This window comes from Cryptotermes secundus, unplaced genomic scaffold (assembly GCF_002891405.2).
Source record: "Cryptotermes secundus unplaced genomic scaffold, Csec_1.0 scaffold109, whole genome shotgun sequence".
NCBI lineage: Eukaryota > Metazoa > Arthropoda > Insecta > Blattodea > Kalotermitidae > Cryptotermes > Cryptotermes secundus.
The window spans coordinates 53,242-68,409 of NW_019737086.1; the positions used below are offsets into that span (position 1 = coordinate 53,242).

At 41.1% G+C, this 15,168-nt stretch overlaps 1 protein-coding gene across 1 annotated transcript in view; it reads right to left on the reverse strand.

Moving 5' to 3' along the window:
- Positions 1-12,993: 12,993 nt before the first annotated feature.
- LOC111870014 (protein yellow) overlaps positions 12,994-15,168 on the reverse strand; it is a 23,515-nt gene continuing 21,340 nt past the window's right edge. The window contains exon 6 of the mRNA XM_023861936.2: positions 12,994-13,971. Within this exon, the coding sequence (XP_023717704.1) occupies positions 13,698-13,971 (274 nt within the window). The 3' untranslated portion in view covers positions 12,994-13,697. The remainder of the gene's footprint in view (positions 13,972-15,168) is intronic.

The following is a 15,168-nucleotide window of genomic DNA, read 5'->3' on the forward strand; positions in this document are numbered from 1 at the left end:
GGTCAGAGTTTCAGAAACCCCGGGTTCGATTACCGGTTCTACCAGATTTTCTGAGAAGCACTGAGTCTGGAACGGTGTCCACTCATCCTCGTGAGGATAACTGAGGAGCTATTTTAAGGAAATAGCAGCTCCGGTCTAGACAACCGAGATTAACGACCGTGGGGTACCGAATGCGCTGACCACGCGACACCCTCTATCCGCTAAAGTTGGCACTAACTCCGCTGACAAGCGGCGGTCGCTCGGTCAGTATAGTTCGCTTGCGGAATACAGGCAACGGAGTATTTTTTTTTTCAGCGCGTTACTTTCACAGTGACCACACATAACCTCAAAATTTCGAATCGACCGTGATGTTAGTATTTTTCATATTTCATGTTGAATTTGTAGGTATATATGGCATTTAAATGTAAGATTTCACAGTTGCTTAGTTCCAACGGGTCATTACTCTCTACAGTTAAGTCGAAAGCTGAATGACAGTTCCTTGCGGCTGCCGTCTTCGATATGTTCGCAACTCTTCAGAGCGCCTATTAAAATTGCTCCATCCATCCGCCCGCCTATCGGTTTGGCTGTTCCTCTTGGAATATCCTGAGAGCCGCTCAGCGGAATTTCATAAAATGTAACGTAATTAGTCAACATGTTACAATTTTAGTTAAAAATATGATATTTTACATGAACGCATTCTTGTCTTTCTGCGCATGTTTCGAGCACGACTTAAATATTCATGGGAGCGAGAAGTGCGTGGAGAAACAAAGCGTAAATGTTATTCCAAGTACAATATTGCTGGAAGTCTCATAGCGTTGAGGTAAGGTAAGTAAAAGTTAAAACTGTCCCAGTAACAGGCAGTGAAGGCCCATAGGGTTGTGAGACGTCGAGGCTCCCACATTATCTAGACAATTGGCTCACAGATGACGGTAAGGTTTGTCAGCCCTACGCGCTGGCCGCCCGTTACCTCCAGGAAGTTTCCTGGTACTCATTTCTGGTAGAAGCTCAGTCACCCCAGGGCCATAGTGCGGCTGGAAGTATTAGATTAATTGAAAAAAAAACGAATAGCCTCATCGTGAATCGAGCCTGCGACCTTGCGGCATGTAGCATAGTGCCTCAACCAACTACGATATCGTTTGACCAGTAGCTTTGAAATACCTAACAAAAATTATTATTCTATGGATATATTTGCCAACTTGCAGAGTCAACGATCAACAGCGGTCTTCCGAAAGAACTTGTAGTTTGCCGTACGCTCAAAAATATTTTTCCGAACATATAAGGAGATTGTAGAATTTCCGTATTCCTGACAATTAAATGAAGCTTACTTCCCCCTACATTTAGAGGTCAGCATGTGTATAAACAAGGAGATGATCGTAGTCTCTGCGCATGTGCAGTATCTCACCCATCGAAATGTTTGGTACACGTACAGCTTCCTTCTCTGCATGAAGCACGTGATAAAAATCAGTGAAACGTGGTGAAGTTGGTGTTGCTTAAAGCTTCAAAGACATTTAATTTATAAAAGATAAACACTGAAGTATTGTGTTAAGAAGACCGTTGCCCGTGTTGGAAAAGTATACAGTGCATGTGTCCCTGAATTCTACTAATTTTTGTGTCTGTTTCTGACTTGAAAACGTAGCGGTGATATTTCCACCACTGTTAAACACAGACGGACGACATACGGGACACGTTTCTTATGTCTTAGAATATTATATTCATTTTTAAGGATAATAATTTTGAACGTAAATTAGTGGAATTTTTAATTATGTTATGACACTGACGCAGTCCCGTCACCAAAATGCAGGGCAAAATCGGACAATAAAGACAGGAAACAGATGTTTTGAAAATGTGGCACATTTCAGATATTTGGGACGGGCTATAAGAAATCAAAACTTCATTCAGGAGGAAATTAAGAAGAGATTGAACTCGGTTAATGCTTGCTACCATTCAGTCCAGAACCTTTTGTCTTTTCGTCTGTTGTCCAAAAACATAAAAATTAGAATTTTGCCAGTGGTTCTGTATGGATGTGAAACTTGGTCTCTGACATTAAGAGGGGAACATAGACTGAGGGTGTTTGAGAACAGTGTGTTGAGGAGAATATTTGGACCGAAGAGAGATGAAGTGACAGGAGGTTGGATAAAACTCCATAATGAAGAGCTTCATAACTTGTACTCTTCTCCAAGTATAATTAGAATGATCAAGTGAAGAAGGATGAGGTGGGCAGGGCATGTAGCACGAATGGGGGAGACGAAGAATGCGTATAGGATATTGGTGGGAAAGCCAGAATGAAAGAGACCACTGGGAAGATCAAGGCGTAGGTGGGTAGAAAATATTAAAATGGATCTTAGAGAGATAGGATGGGATGGTATGGACTGATTGGATAGGGACCAGTTGAGGGCCCATGTGAAGACGGTAATGAACCTTCCAGTTCCATAAAATGCTGGGAAATTCTTGAGTATCTGCAGAATTGGCGGCTTCTCAAGGAGGGCCCAGATTCATGAGTAAGTAAGTATAATTTTGAATGCAAAATAGCAGAATTTTAAAATTTTAAATAAGTTAATGGCACTGACGTACATGTACAGAGTGTACAAGTACTACACCTCGCCTTCTGCACATGGGTTGCAACTGTTAAGCAGGCAATAATTAGATCCTTCTCTCTGGACCTTAACCTGCTTTTTGTTGTCCCTCCAGTTTCATACTGAAAACTAATTATTCATTCTTTCAGGGTCTACACTGTACTAGTCTAGATAAGGTATTATTATTTTTTTTATTGCTAGTGGGGTGGGACTAAGTCCTTTGTACTGCGGCCACTTCTGGCCTATTGTACCAGCCCCAGATGATAGGTGAGGGTGATTGTGGAGCAATTGGTGGAATGAATATTGGAAGGGAAAACCGAAGTACTTGGAGGAAATCTACCCCAGCGCCACTTTGTACACCACAAATCCCACATGACCAGACCCCGGGCTCGAACCCGGGCCTTCTCAATGTGGAGCCAGCGATTNTTGAGCTATCGCGCGGTTCCCTTAGATAAACTAACGATTTCACTAGAACTACGACTACCGATTCAATTTGTTCCAGCGGTATAGTTTTATCTTTTATTGGGAAGTACTCAGTTCGAATCATGGATCGGACACCTATAATTCTGATGGTTTTTATGAGTGTCCTTAATTCCTCGAGGTAAATTCCGGGATAATGCCTTAAAATAAGCTACGACTGTTTTCGTATGATTTTTTTCCGGTTCATAGCTCACTATCCTGCAGAGACTCGATGTCATGGAGACGGAGTTGCTGACAGAGTCACTACAGAGACAGCGAATACAAAACAAAACTCCGTGGTCTATAGTCCGCAAGCGAACTACACCGACCGAGCGACCGCCACTTGCCTGCGAAGTGAGAACCTACTAGAGGGTGTCACGTGGTGAGCGCAACGAATCCCCACGGCTTTTAATTTCGGTTTTCTAGACCGGAGCCGCTTTTTCCTTGAAATAGCTCCTCAGTCTTCCTCATGAGGTTGAGTGGACCCCATTCCAGACCCACTACTTCTCAGAAAATCTGGTAGCTCCGGGAATCGAACCCGGGATCTCTGGTTATGTAGGCAGGAACTCTGAGCACTAGACCACAGAGGCCGTCGACAGCCAATAAAACAGAACTAAAATCGGAAAGTGAATTACTGTGGAAAGCAAATAACGGGTTAGCTAACTACAGGCCACATCACCAAGACACGTGTCCCTGTGCAGAATTCTGATGGTATTTGCCCAGTTTCATGCATACCTCCAAGCGAACTCTTTTCAGAAGGATTTCTCTCCAAATTGATGAAGAAAGATAGAGAATTTCGTTAATATTAGTATGGTAGCAACACTATAGTTGTGCCAATATACAAATTGTTGGCCTTAGGGACACGTCACACTGCCATTACGTCAGTCCTTGTAGTCACACATTCTTCAACGTCAATTAGTCTTGAATTTTCCTCATTACACCACGTTAAATTATCAGTCCTTGCCTTGGAAGACATACACTGTACTTAATCAATCACCTCCGGCTAGACGCAGACAGAACAATGGCACAAATGTTATTCCAAATACCCCCTGCCACAGAAAATTTAGCTTCGAAGAAATATATGGAAAAATAAATTGTACAATTTCTGGGAATAATTAATTACGTACTTTCCTTTGAAACGGCACGGACCACATTGAAAACTGTGCGTTCAACAATTCTAACATGTGTATTCGTTGCTGCGGTAAAGTGCTTACCGAGCCGTTGCCTAGCAACAATAGAGGGATAATTCATCTAGACACGCAGACTAATCTGTGGGACTTACGAAGTGCGCCGTTGAGATCGGCTCAGGTGCCATGATATGTTTACCAAGTTTCATAAAGATTAGTTGAAGCATTCAAAATTATATGGATGGGGGGATTCACAGACACACACAGAGTATGGTGATCTCATAAGCCTGACTTTATTCTTTCAAAAAAGGGAAGTCAGCTAAAAAGAAGACTTGGATATTACATGAAAGACTGGAAGCGGGTAGTTAACATAGAACTCCGTATGTTGAAGGATGTATAATTAGAATTATCAAGTCAAGGAGGATGAGGTAGGCAGGGCATGTAGCACGAATGGGGGAGACGAGGAATGCGTATAGGATATTGGTGGGAAAGCCAGAAATTTGTACCGGTTCTCACGGTCCCTTCGCTTGCGAATGTCTTATTTTTCCTTCTACCCTGAAGATGGAGGCAACACGTTCCTCCGAATCGTCAATTAACTCCACATCTACACAATGCCATATCCCAGATGACTGCTTTCTTCATAGTCACCGCCGTGAAAACATAAAATCTTACATAATTCTTATACTGTTTGGTGTTTTATAAATGTCCACATTTTAAGAAATTTATATTATGGATAAGGATGTACGTTACCTAATGATGACCGTTTGACGTCGGAATCTGTAAAGTGTGAAAAGAAATAATAAGGGAAAGCTTCTGATATACGCTTGTATGGCTTTCATCTTATGATTTAAGAGTAAACACAAACAGGATGAGATCATACAAAAAATAGAATACAAGAAGAACCTTGCAGAAGACTCATAATAAACATTAAAACAGGAGAAATTACGAAATTGTTTTGTTGTTATGAAAGCAACACGAGGCACAATAACAATGTGAAAGAAAATTACAGACGCCCAATAAATGATAGATGCTTTCCCTTCATTATTCTATGTCCTTTTTCTTTTAATATCTCCTCTTCCTTTGGGGCAAAATGTATTAATATTTCGTAAAAAAATATTACAAAACCACGAAGAATTCTCTGAATATTGCCGCTCTTATGGTTCAATTCCCACCCTATCAGATTCGAGTCAGGGTGTTGAGGAAAACATTCGGACCGAAGAGGGATGAAGTGACAGGAGGTTGGAGAAAACTGCATAATGAGGAGCTTCATAACTTGTACTTTTCTCAAAGTATAATTAGAATCATCAAGTCCATGATTTATTTAAACCGTCTTGCAGTGCATACACTCATTTATCTCCTTCTCTCCCTCGCACTACATGTTTCGGCATAACAATGCCATCTTCAGGTGCTTACTTATCCACGCCAAACCAGTTCATTGCATGCCTTGTTCTCATATTAAAATAACCAAAATACGTATCTATCATATACATTGTCAAACGTTAAAAATATTAAAATTGTTCAGGATACCACATCGCTACGTCGCCCCTCACTACGCCAGTCACGCCCATTCTCCTCTGTTGGAGCACTCCTTCACTGTCTTGTGTGTGTTGTGTTTTTGTTGTGTCTTGCTCCTGTGACTGCGTGTGTTATACTGTTGGGCCTCCTGGGTATGTGTCATCAAGTCAAGGAGGATGAGGTGGGTAGGGTATGTAGCACGAATGGGGGAGACGAGGAATGCGTATAGGTTATTGGTTGAAAAGACAGAAGGAAAGAGACAACAGGGAAGACCAAGGCGTAGGTGGGTGGAAAATATCAGAATGGATCTTAAGAGAGATAGGATGGGGTGGTATGGATTGGATAGATCTGGCTCAGGATGGGGACCTGTGGAGGGCTCTTGTGAACATGGTAATGAACCTTCAGGTTCCGTAATATGCTGGGGAATTCTTGAGTAGCTGCAGAATTCGCGGCTCCTCCAGAAGGGCTCAGCTGCATGTGTAACTAAGTAAGTATCAGATTGGAGCCATGCATAAAAGTAATTTGTGCATGAATTCTCTGTTCTACGTACTATCTCGATTGTTCTTAATCTTCCATCGACTCGTTTTATTTCATAAGAAGCTTGTTACAGTCTCGGCACGTTTGCCGTTTGTCATTTCACAAGAACTGAGCAGTTTCTTGAGAACTTCTGACTTGTCAGATTTATCGAGTTCTTGAGACGTTATATTGTTCTTAAATATATTTATGGTGCGACATGGAACAAAACCCGACTTCATACCAACACCTTTCTATAGGCAGCGCCATAGCTCAAGCGGTTAGTCGCTGGCTTCCCATCATGGCGGCCCGGGTTCGATCCCGGGTCTGGTTAAGTGGGATTTGTGGTGGACAAAGTGGCACTGGGGCAGGTTTTCTCCGAGTACTTCGGTTTCCCCTGCCAATCTTCATTCCATCAATTGCTCCACAATCGCCCTCACCTATCATCTGGGGCTGGTACAATAGGCCAGAAGTGGCCGCAGTACAAGGGACTTAGTCCCACCCCACTAAGCAATATAAAAAAATACCTTTCTATTACCTCTCGTCTCTTATTGTGATGTAACCTACTTCACCAGAGAGTAAATCATAGTCTTCTGTTACGTCGTTTCGGAGGCCATAACCAATTACTATAATCATATTGATATATCTTTCACTGACCTCTATTGAGTTCGATTAGTAAGGTTTTAAAATACTGTGTTATGACAGCTGAAAGACTGGAATTGTGAAGTTAGACTAGACGGTCATTGCTAGGGAATGGCCAATAAACACTTTTAAAATATTTGTCATGGATGTCGAGAAGACTGAAGAAAGCTAGGAATGGCTGTGCTGACGAGTGCCAACAGCAATTTGACCGACCGACCAACCGAGAGGTTGTTATGTAAGGACTATGACCGCAGGTGTTCAGTTGCAAAGAAGTCTCTGGTCATAAGCCTCAAGGAGCATGACGCCAAGACGGACTCTGATTCTGATTATGACTCTGATCTTGAGGAGACTGAAGCCAGGTATGAATGTGTTAGTGAAGGCCAGCCGCAATTTAACCGACCTGGCAGGTGTACACAAGCACGCGAATTGCACGTGGCTTTCAAAATTCCTTACATGTATGACTGCATAACTACACGTAAATTATGAAGCGCGCTAGCTGAAGTAATCATAAATCATTTACTCGTAAATTCAAATGTACCTGGTGTTGGACAAGGAGTAGCCAAGCATAGGAAGTGTAAGGGACTTAAACTTGGTGGCGGTCAGGCTTACGACTGTTCAACTATTATTTTTTATTGCTAATGAGGTTGGACTAAGTCCCTTGTACTGCGGCCACTTTGGCCTATTGTACCAGCCTCAGATGATAGGTGAAGATGATTGTGGAGCAAGTGGTGTAATGAAATTGGCAGGGGAAACCGAAGGACTCGGAGAAAACTTGCCCCAGCGCCACTTTGTCCACCACAAATCCCACTTGATCAGACCCGGGATCGATACTTGTATAGTATATTTTAGAAGGAAGAATGTTAAATAAAATGCTGTATGTATGATATGTACACTTAACAAAGGCCAAGGTACATTCATAAGAGACAAACCCACCCTGTCGTCAGAGAGGATGTTACACGAGGACTATGACCTCAGGGGTTCAACTGTAAAAACTGCTATGGTCATGATCGTCAAGTGGGCTTGGCTCCAAAACGAACTGAATGGCAGTAAACCAGCACTCGTAAAGCAACTCTGACTTTGACATTGCCGTTTGCGTTTAGCGGTGCCTAATGCGTGGAAATCATGATTTCAAACACTGGAATTATGAGTTCAAATCCAAATTAAGACATAATTGTTGAAGTTTAGGATTACTAGTTTGAGATTAATTCTGAGTAGGAACAGGCCAGAGGTCCTAATCAGTCAAAGTATGAATTTCACAGTTCCATTTTTGTCTGTAATTATTATGTTTGTTGTACCTTTCCAGATATTTTGTTTTATAATAATCGTAATGTCTTATGTTAATTATAATCCTAGGGAGGACAGATCGTCAGTTCGAAAGCTTGCTCTCAGTATTCGTAATTCCCATCTTGCCCTCTGGTTTCAGCGGAAACGTTTTTTTTTCCACATGCATACAGGTAAATCCCTCCCCGACAATCTATAGTAATTTTCTGCTTAAAGGTAAACATGAGCATTGACTCAGGTATGCGGAAGATTTCGCCATGTCCTGTCACAAGCAACTGATTATGTACATGGATTTTCAAGTATGTGTATAAGATAAATTTGTTCCTGTACATAACCAGTTAAGGGGGACACGCGGTAGCGTAGTTGGTTGAGTCACTATGCTACAATCCAGAAGTTCGCGGGATCGAATCCCGATGAGGTGGATTTTCTTTCAATTGACCTAATCCTTCCAGTCACACTATGGCCTGGGGTCGACTCAGCCTCTAACATAAATGAGTACCAGGAATATTCCTGAGGGTAAAGAGCGGCCAACGCATAAGGCTGACAAGCTTACTGCCATCTGTGAGCCGATTGTCTAGAAAATGTGGGAACCTCGACGTCTCACAACCCTATGGGCCTCCACGGCCTGTTACAGGGATAGCTTTACTTTACTTTTCTTTACTTACATAACCAATTAAACACTACGCCGTGACAACTTATGTGGGATGTATACAGCAACGTTTCCATGACCACGGCACCAGTTGGAGGTGGGTGGTCAGACTCACGCCTCAGCCGCTTCACCTCCGTCGAAAGAGCAGCGGGCACCCTTTGGATAGGAAGCTGGGTGGGCCCCATAGCCGGTGTGTACATTTAACCCACACTGAGTAGTCATAATTCGTACTGTTCAGTAAATATTATTTGAACGAGATTGAGATTAGCCAGGGCATGCAGCACGCATGGAATTATGAGAAATATTTTAAAAGTTGTGGTCTGACAAATTTAAAAAAATAACTCTTGGAAGAGTTAGGAGTACATAGAAAGATAATATTAAAATGAATCTTAAAGAAATAGAGCGGGAGGATATGAATTGTATTAATATGGTTCAGCATGCGGATTTCTGTCGGATTTTGTGTACGCGGCAATGAATATTTGAGTTCCTTAAAAGTCAAGGAATTTTTGGAGTAGCTCTGCGATTATTAATTTCTTAAGAAGAACTCGACTGCATGGAGTTAATTATTTTGCATTAAACGAAAATAACACGTTAACAAATTCTTACGAGTTTCGTTCATTAAGTTCATCATGCCGATCACAGTGGCTGCGCCGTCTAACGCATGAAATATCTTCATCCGCTGAAACACTGGGTTCGAATTCCACTCAAGTCATGGGCGTAGTCTGTATTTTGTTTTTGTTTGTGTTGTCCTGTGTAGGTAGCAGCCTTGTGACTGGGCTGATCCTCGTCCAAGGGATCTTACCGACTGTTTATAAGATCCATAGATCCAGATTAATTCTAATAGGATTAGGACAGCTGTTAAACAATTGGCATATACAGACTTCTATCTTGTGGGATCTAGAGCAGTATAATCCATTGAAAGTCAACAAACGTTTCGGAGGAACAATTCGCCTCCATCTGCAGTTTCAAAGAATAAGACAAGCAAGGAACCAGTATGATATATACTATTTTTTTATTGCTAATGGGGTGGGACTAAGTCCCTTGTACTGCGGCCACTTCTGGCCTATTGTACCAGCCCCAGATGATAGGTGAGGGTGATTATGGAGCAATTGGTGGAATGAAGATTGGCAGGGGAAACCGAAGTACTCGGAGAAAACCTACACCAGCGCCACTTTGTCCACTACAAATCCCACTTGACCAGACCCGGGATCGAACCCGGGCAGCCGCGGTGGGATGATATTTACTCAATGCTGGTTCTTTATTGGCTGATTCTTTGACCCTGAAGATGGAGAGGATTCGTTCATAAGGAACGTCGGTTGACCTTCAACGGACTACACGGCGTTATATCCCAGAACAAAGAACTCTTCATGACCACCGCTGCGATAACCTCATTTCCTACAACTCGTATTAACACGAATCTCTCCAGTCCTTACATCGTTGCTTGGCTGAGGTTTTATGATTTACTTCAATGTTTTCACCGTTCATTTATCGCTTTCCCTTTCATCGTTCTGACATTAATACCGCTACAACTTCTTTCACTAGCGTCCGAGTGTGGGCACGCTTGGTTAACCACAATTCCGGAAATTTGACCTCTTCTTTTTTTTTGCGTTCGTGAAAAATATAGTTTAATTCTTTCCGCTCAACTACTTCCTCTGACATTGCAACTTTAATTCAGAGGTTCACCTTGAGTGTATGTAAAATAAATACTTCTTTTGCTATTTGACATAACTGCAGATAGGATGATGATTATAATAATATTATAATTAATAATAATAACGTTATAACCATAACGTTCTTCTGCATACTAATACATTGCACTTTGTGTCGTTTTATATTCAAAGATTGTTTTAAACAACGAATTCTTTGACATTAGAGGAACTCGATGAATAGGAGATGTAGCAAACATCTATAATAATAATAAAGAAACAACGAAACAAACTCCATGGCTTTAGTCCGCAAGTGAACTATACCGACCGAGTGACCGCCTCTTGTCGGCGAAGTTAGTGCCAACTTTTGTGGTAGAGGGTGTCGCGTTCTCAGCGCAACGAATCCCCACGGCCGTTAATTTCGGTTTTCTAGACCTAAAACTCTTGGAAATATTCTGATCGGGATTCGAGTCTCACGATCCCAGCTTTCGAAAAGTACAAGATTAGGTACACGTTATAATCTAAGAGAACTATGATTGTTAATATTATATTTAAATGTGTAAATAATCTGTTTATATTCTAAGAGTATTTCGTTTCTAAATAATCCAGAAAAGTCATGATTATATCAGTTCACAACTGAAAAATAAGGCAAAGTTGTTTCTAATATTATGCTTATGAAGAAAGGGGAGGCTGTCAATACGTATTACAAGTAGCATCGTTAACTTTCGCCTTAGGTAAAATTTGATGTTTTCAGTGTCGTGAAAATTAATATTGTGGGCTTTCGGGTCATGACACCGTGTACTTTAGTAGATAGGTACCAATATTGTCGCCTTAATGGAAGATTGAACCAGTATGTTCGTCTCCACTCACAAGACTATGCGGTCTTGTAGCACAAAAAACTACTACATTAGTTTCGCCTTGCAGTCCTGCAACACATTAGACGAAATTGCTAGTTGGGTTGCATATAATTGCAGGTGCTTCTCCGTGTATGCCAAGCGGTACAATTCGACCTCTGCATAAGCGTACACTGGCGTGGCTTTGAGGGACGTAAATGCATGTCGCTTTTCTCTTTGATGTTAGAGGCCTTTAATTTGGCTGATCTCCTATCCAAGGAGTCCTATGTAATGTCTGAAGGATTCATAAAATTTACTTCCTAATCGGAACAGCCAGTGAATGCGGAAGAATAATGGAAGTTAATAATTAACTGATTATTATAGAAATTAATTCATCAATGGCTCTAGATCACTTTTTTCGGCTCTGACCTCTTCCTCAGTTTCGTAATCTTTCTTTACACAGACGGTAGGACTCCTTGGGCGAGTGATAAGCCCGTCGCAAGGCCTCTACTTAAAACAGGAGAACACAAGAAGGAAATAAATGCACACACACAGACATTCATGCCTTGAATGGGATTCGAGCCCACGATCCCTACGTTCGAGCGAACGAAGATAGTTCATGCTTCATACAGCGCGGCCACTGTGAGCGGCTTATTATAGAGTTATTTATTCTATAAATTATTAATCTTTAAATTTTAATTAATTAGAAGCACCAGCTGCACGTATAAATCCTAGGATTTCAGCAGTATAAATATGCATATAATAATTCACATTTTAGTGAAGGATCACTTCGCACCAAATACGGCATATGGATATAAATGGGATGACAATCAGTGTTTGCGTTTCATTAATCACTTGAGAACTGTGTAATCAGAAATGATTGTAATGTTCTTTTTAGGGTCCGCGCCATAGCTCAAGCGGTTAGTCGCTGGCTTCCCACCGCGGCGACCCGGGTTCGATCCCGGGTCTGGTCAAGTGGGATTTGTGGTGGACAAAGTGGCGCTTGGGCAGGTTTTCTCCGAGTACTTCAGTTTCCCCTGGCAATCTTCATTCCACAAATTGCTCTATAATCACCCTCATCTGGGGCTGGTACAATAGGCCAGAAGTGGTCGCAGTACAAGGGACTTAGTCCCACCCCACTAGCAATAAAAAAGTAGGTATGTATATGAATGTAATTAACTCAGGAGTCAACGAAGCACACAATATTACAAGATAGGGCTTAAAGAATATGGTACTCTAATGGAATAAAACTTTCTCTTTTTTTATTACTAATTATAAAGGTTTATGCTATAAAATTTTAAAACTGACACATTTGTTATCTGTGGGGTATCGTAAAGGGGATTTGAAGGAAGAAATTGTACATGACAACCAAGTCATAAGATGAGACTATTGCGTTTCTCTACAGAATTGCAGGGTGCGACGTGTTCAAATTAGCTCAAACTGTACAGCATTCATTATTTTTATTAAAACGTTACATCCGTGTCCCTTCCCTTAGTGGTCTTATTCCCAGGGTATACACCTCAGGCTTCATAAAAAAAAAACAAACTCAGTGGCTTGTAGTCCGCAAGGGAACTATACCGACAGAGCGACCGCCGCATGTCGACGAAGTTAGTGCAAACTTTAGCTGATAGAGGGTGTCGCATACTCAGCGCAACGGATCCCCACGGCCGTTAATCTCAGTTTCCTAGATCGGAGCCGCTATTTCCTTGAAATAGCTCTTCAGTTATCCTGACTAAGCTGAGTGGACCCCGTTTCAGACACACTACTTCTCAGATAATCTGATATCGCCGGAAATCGAACCCTGGACCTCTGTATCTATAGCCAGGGGCTCTGACCACTAGACTACAACGAGCTCAATATTTACGAGAGAAAATTTAATAATTTTTGACCCTGTAATTTTCAACTTTAAGTCCTACAGCGTCGTGCCCCATTTAATTTTATTCACTCATATTTCATATGGTAACAATTAGGCCATTTTTCGACTGAGAGCAAATATAGACGTGTTTGATATTACTGAAACAGGTAATAGGAATATGTAACCGTAAATTGAGTTTAATATTTTGACTTATAAAAGTGCTTAATGTTGGATTGTTTTTCGTTGTCTTTTGAAGGTTCAGTTTCTTCAATCAATATTATGAAATCTTTATAAATTACACTAATGTTTTGAAGTGGGAAATTTACATTTCCAATGCTGCTTCCCAGGCGTCACAATATCTTCCTTACGAAGACCATTCGACTAATGGCGTTTATGGAAATGATAGCTGTTTATTTTGAAACCAATAACGAAATACTCAATAAATTTCTGTGAGTAAAGCTCTGAGTTTCGGAATGTTAAAGCATGTGGTACATATAGGTACCACTGTGCTTTAACGGGCTAAGTATTTTTGAAATCAGCCTAATACATTGTTCTTTCAAGACTCGGAGCAATACATTTCATAGATCCAGGAACTTGCTTGTACCAACTCATGGGCAGTGACTAGCTAGAAGAAGAAAGATCTGTGAGGCGAATGAAGATGGCGAGTGATCCTCATGATCCTAAAATTTATGGTGTTCGGATCATATGTCTGACGGAAATACTTTTGGAATTTGGAGGAGGTGAACCAGATGTTGTAATTGTCGTTGGGTGTTATCCGGATATCAGATATGAACTGCAGTGCTTGGGTGTCCTTCGCCACAATCTGCGCATGCCCACTGCCAGGTAGCAGAGCCTCGATGTCCAGCTCTGTCACTGGGTTGAAATACAAGGTCCCGTCACTGTGGGCAAGCAGAAAACATATGTATATCTCTCTCTGTTCCGTACTAGAACTGCGAAGCTCATCACTCTCACTTTAAGGCTACTTCTGTCTAGGCCTGCATCATAAACAATTTCTCTAGGGGAAATCTGACATGAAATTTATACTCAGAATCACTAGGCTTTTGAACTTTGTCCACGGTCCGGTATTCTAGAAACTAGAAAACAAAGTTTCGGAAGCTCGATCTCTTTCCATTCTCAGGTGAGGAGGGTTCAGTGCTTGAGGTTAGCTCTTTTGAATGGACCCAGTTGGGTAGGTGCCTCCAATTTCCGAAACGTTATGTTTTCTAGTTTCTAGAATATCCGATGATGTAGAACGTCCAAAAAATCCAGTGGTTCTTGGTGTTATACATCATCTTCAGAACCCTTTAGAATCTACGAAATTTTTGGATTGTAAATGTAAAGATGAAATTGTCCCTGTGCTCAACTAAGCACCAATCAATGAAGATGTATGGAGCATTTTTGACCCTGGCAGTAGATGTAAGTGAGTGGTCGGCTTCAAACATAGTTCAAGCAAAAGTTCTAGGAACACTGCAACGTTCTAACTCTGCAACTTACTGTAAAAGAAGTAACAGTTTGAAAGCTGAGTAACAAATAAATGAATCTTTTTCTATGGGAAATAACACCGAAAGGAAACGACTCATAAGCCCGTATTCTTATGAGATTCTAAAATTTGTTGTTATGATTATATACCTGGAGGTTTTCTTTAAATATGGAGGGACACAAATTCATAATGTGTATGTATTAACAGTCTTCAAGTGCATACAATCCCATCTACCACTTCTACACTACATGTTTCGGCAGTATGCTGCCATCTTCAGGTGTATCGATCCGTCAACCATTTCACTGCTTGCCTTTATATGTCCATTTACAAATAATATTAAATTTGTATACGTCCTTATATAATAATAAAGTTTATGTATTTAAAACTCTTTAAAACCTATTATCTCATATGTCAAATTTTAAATTCGTGTGTGTTATTGATAATCCACATGGAGGTCGTTCTTCTTATATTTCTAATGTTGTGTGTACAAAGGCAAGCAGTGAAATGGTTAACGGATCAATACACCTGAAGATGGCAGCATACTGCCGAAACATGTAGTGTAGAAATCATAAATGGGATTGTATGCACTTGAAGACTGTGAAATACATACACATTA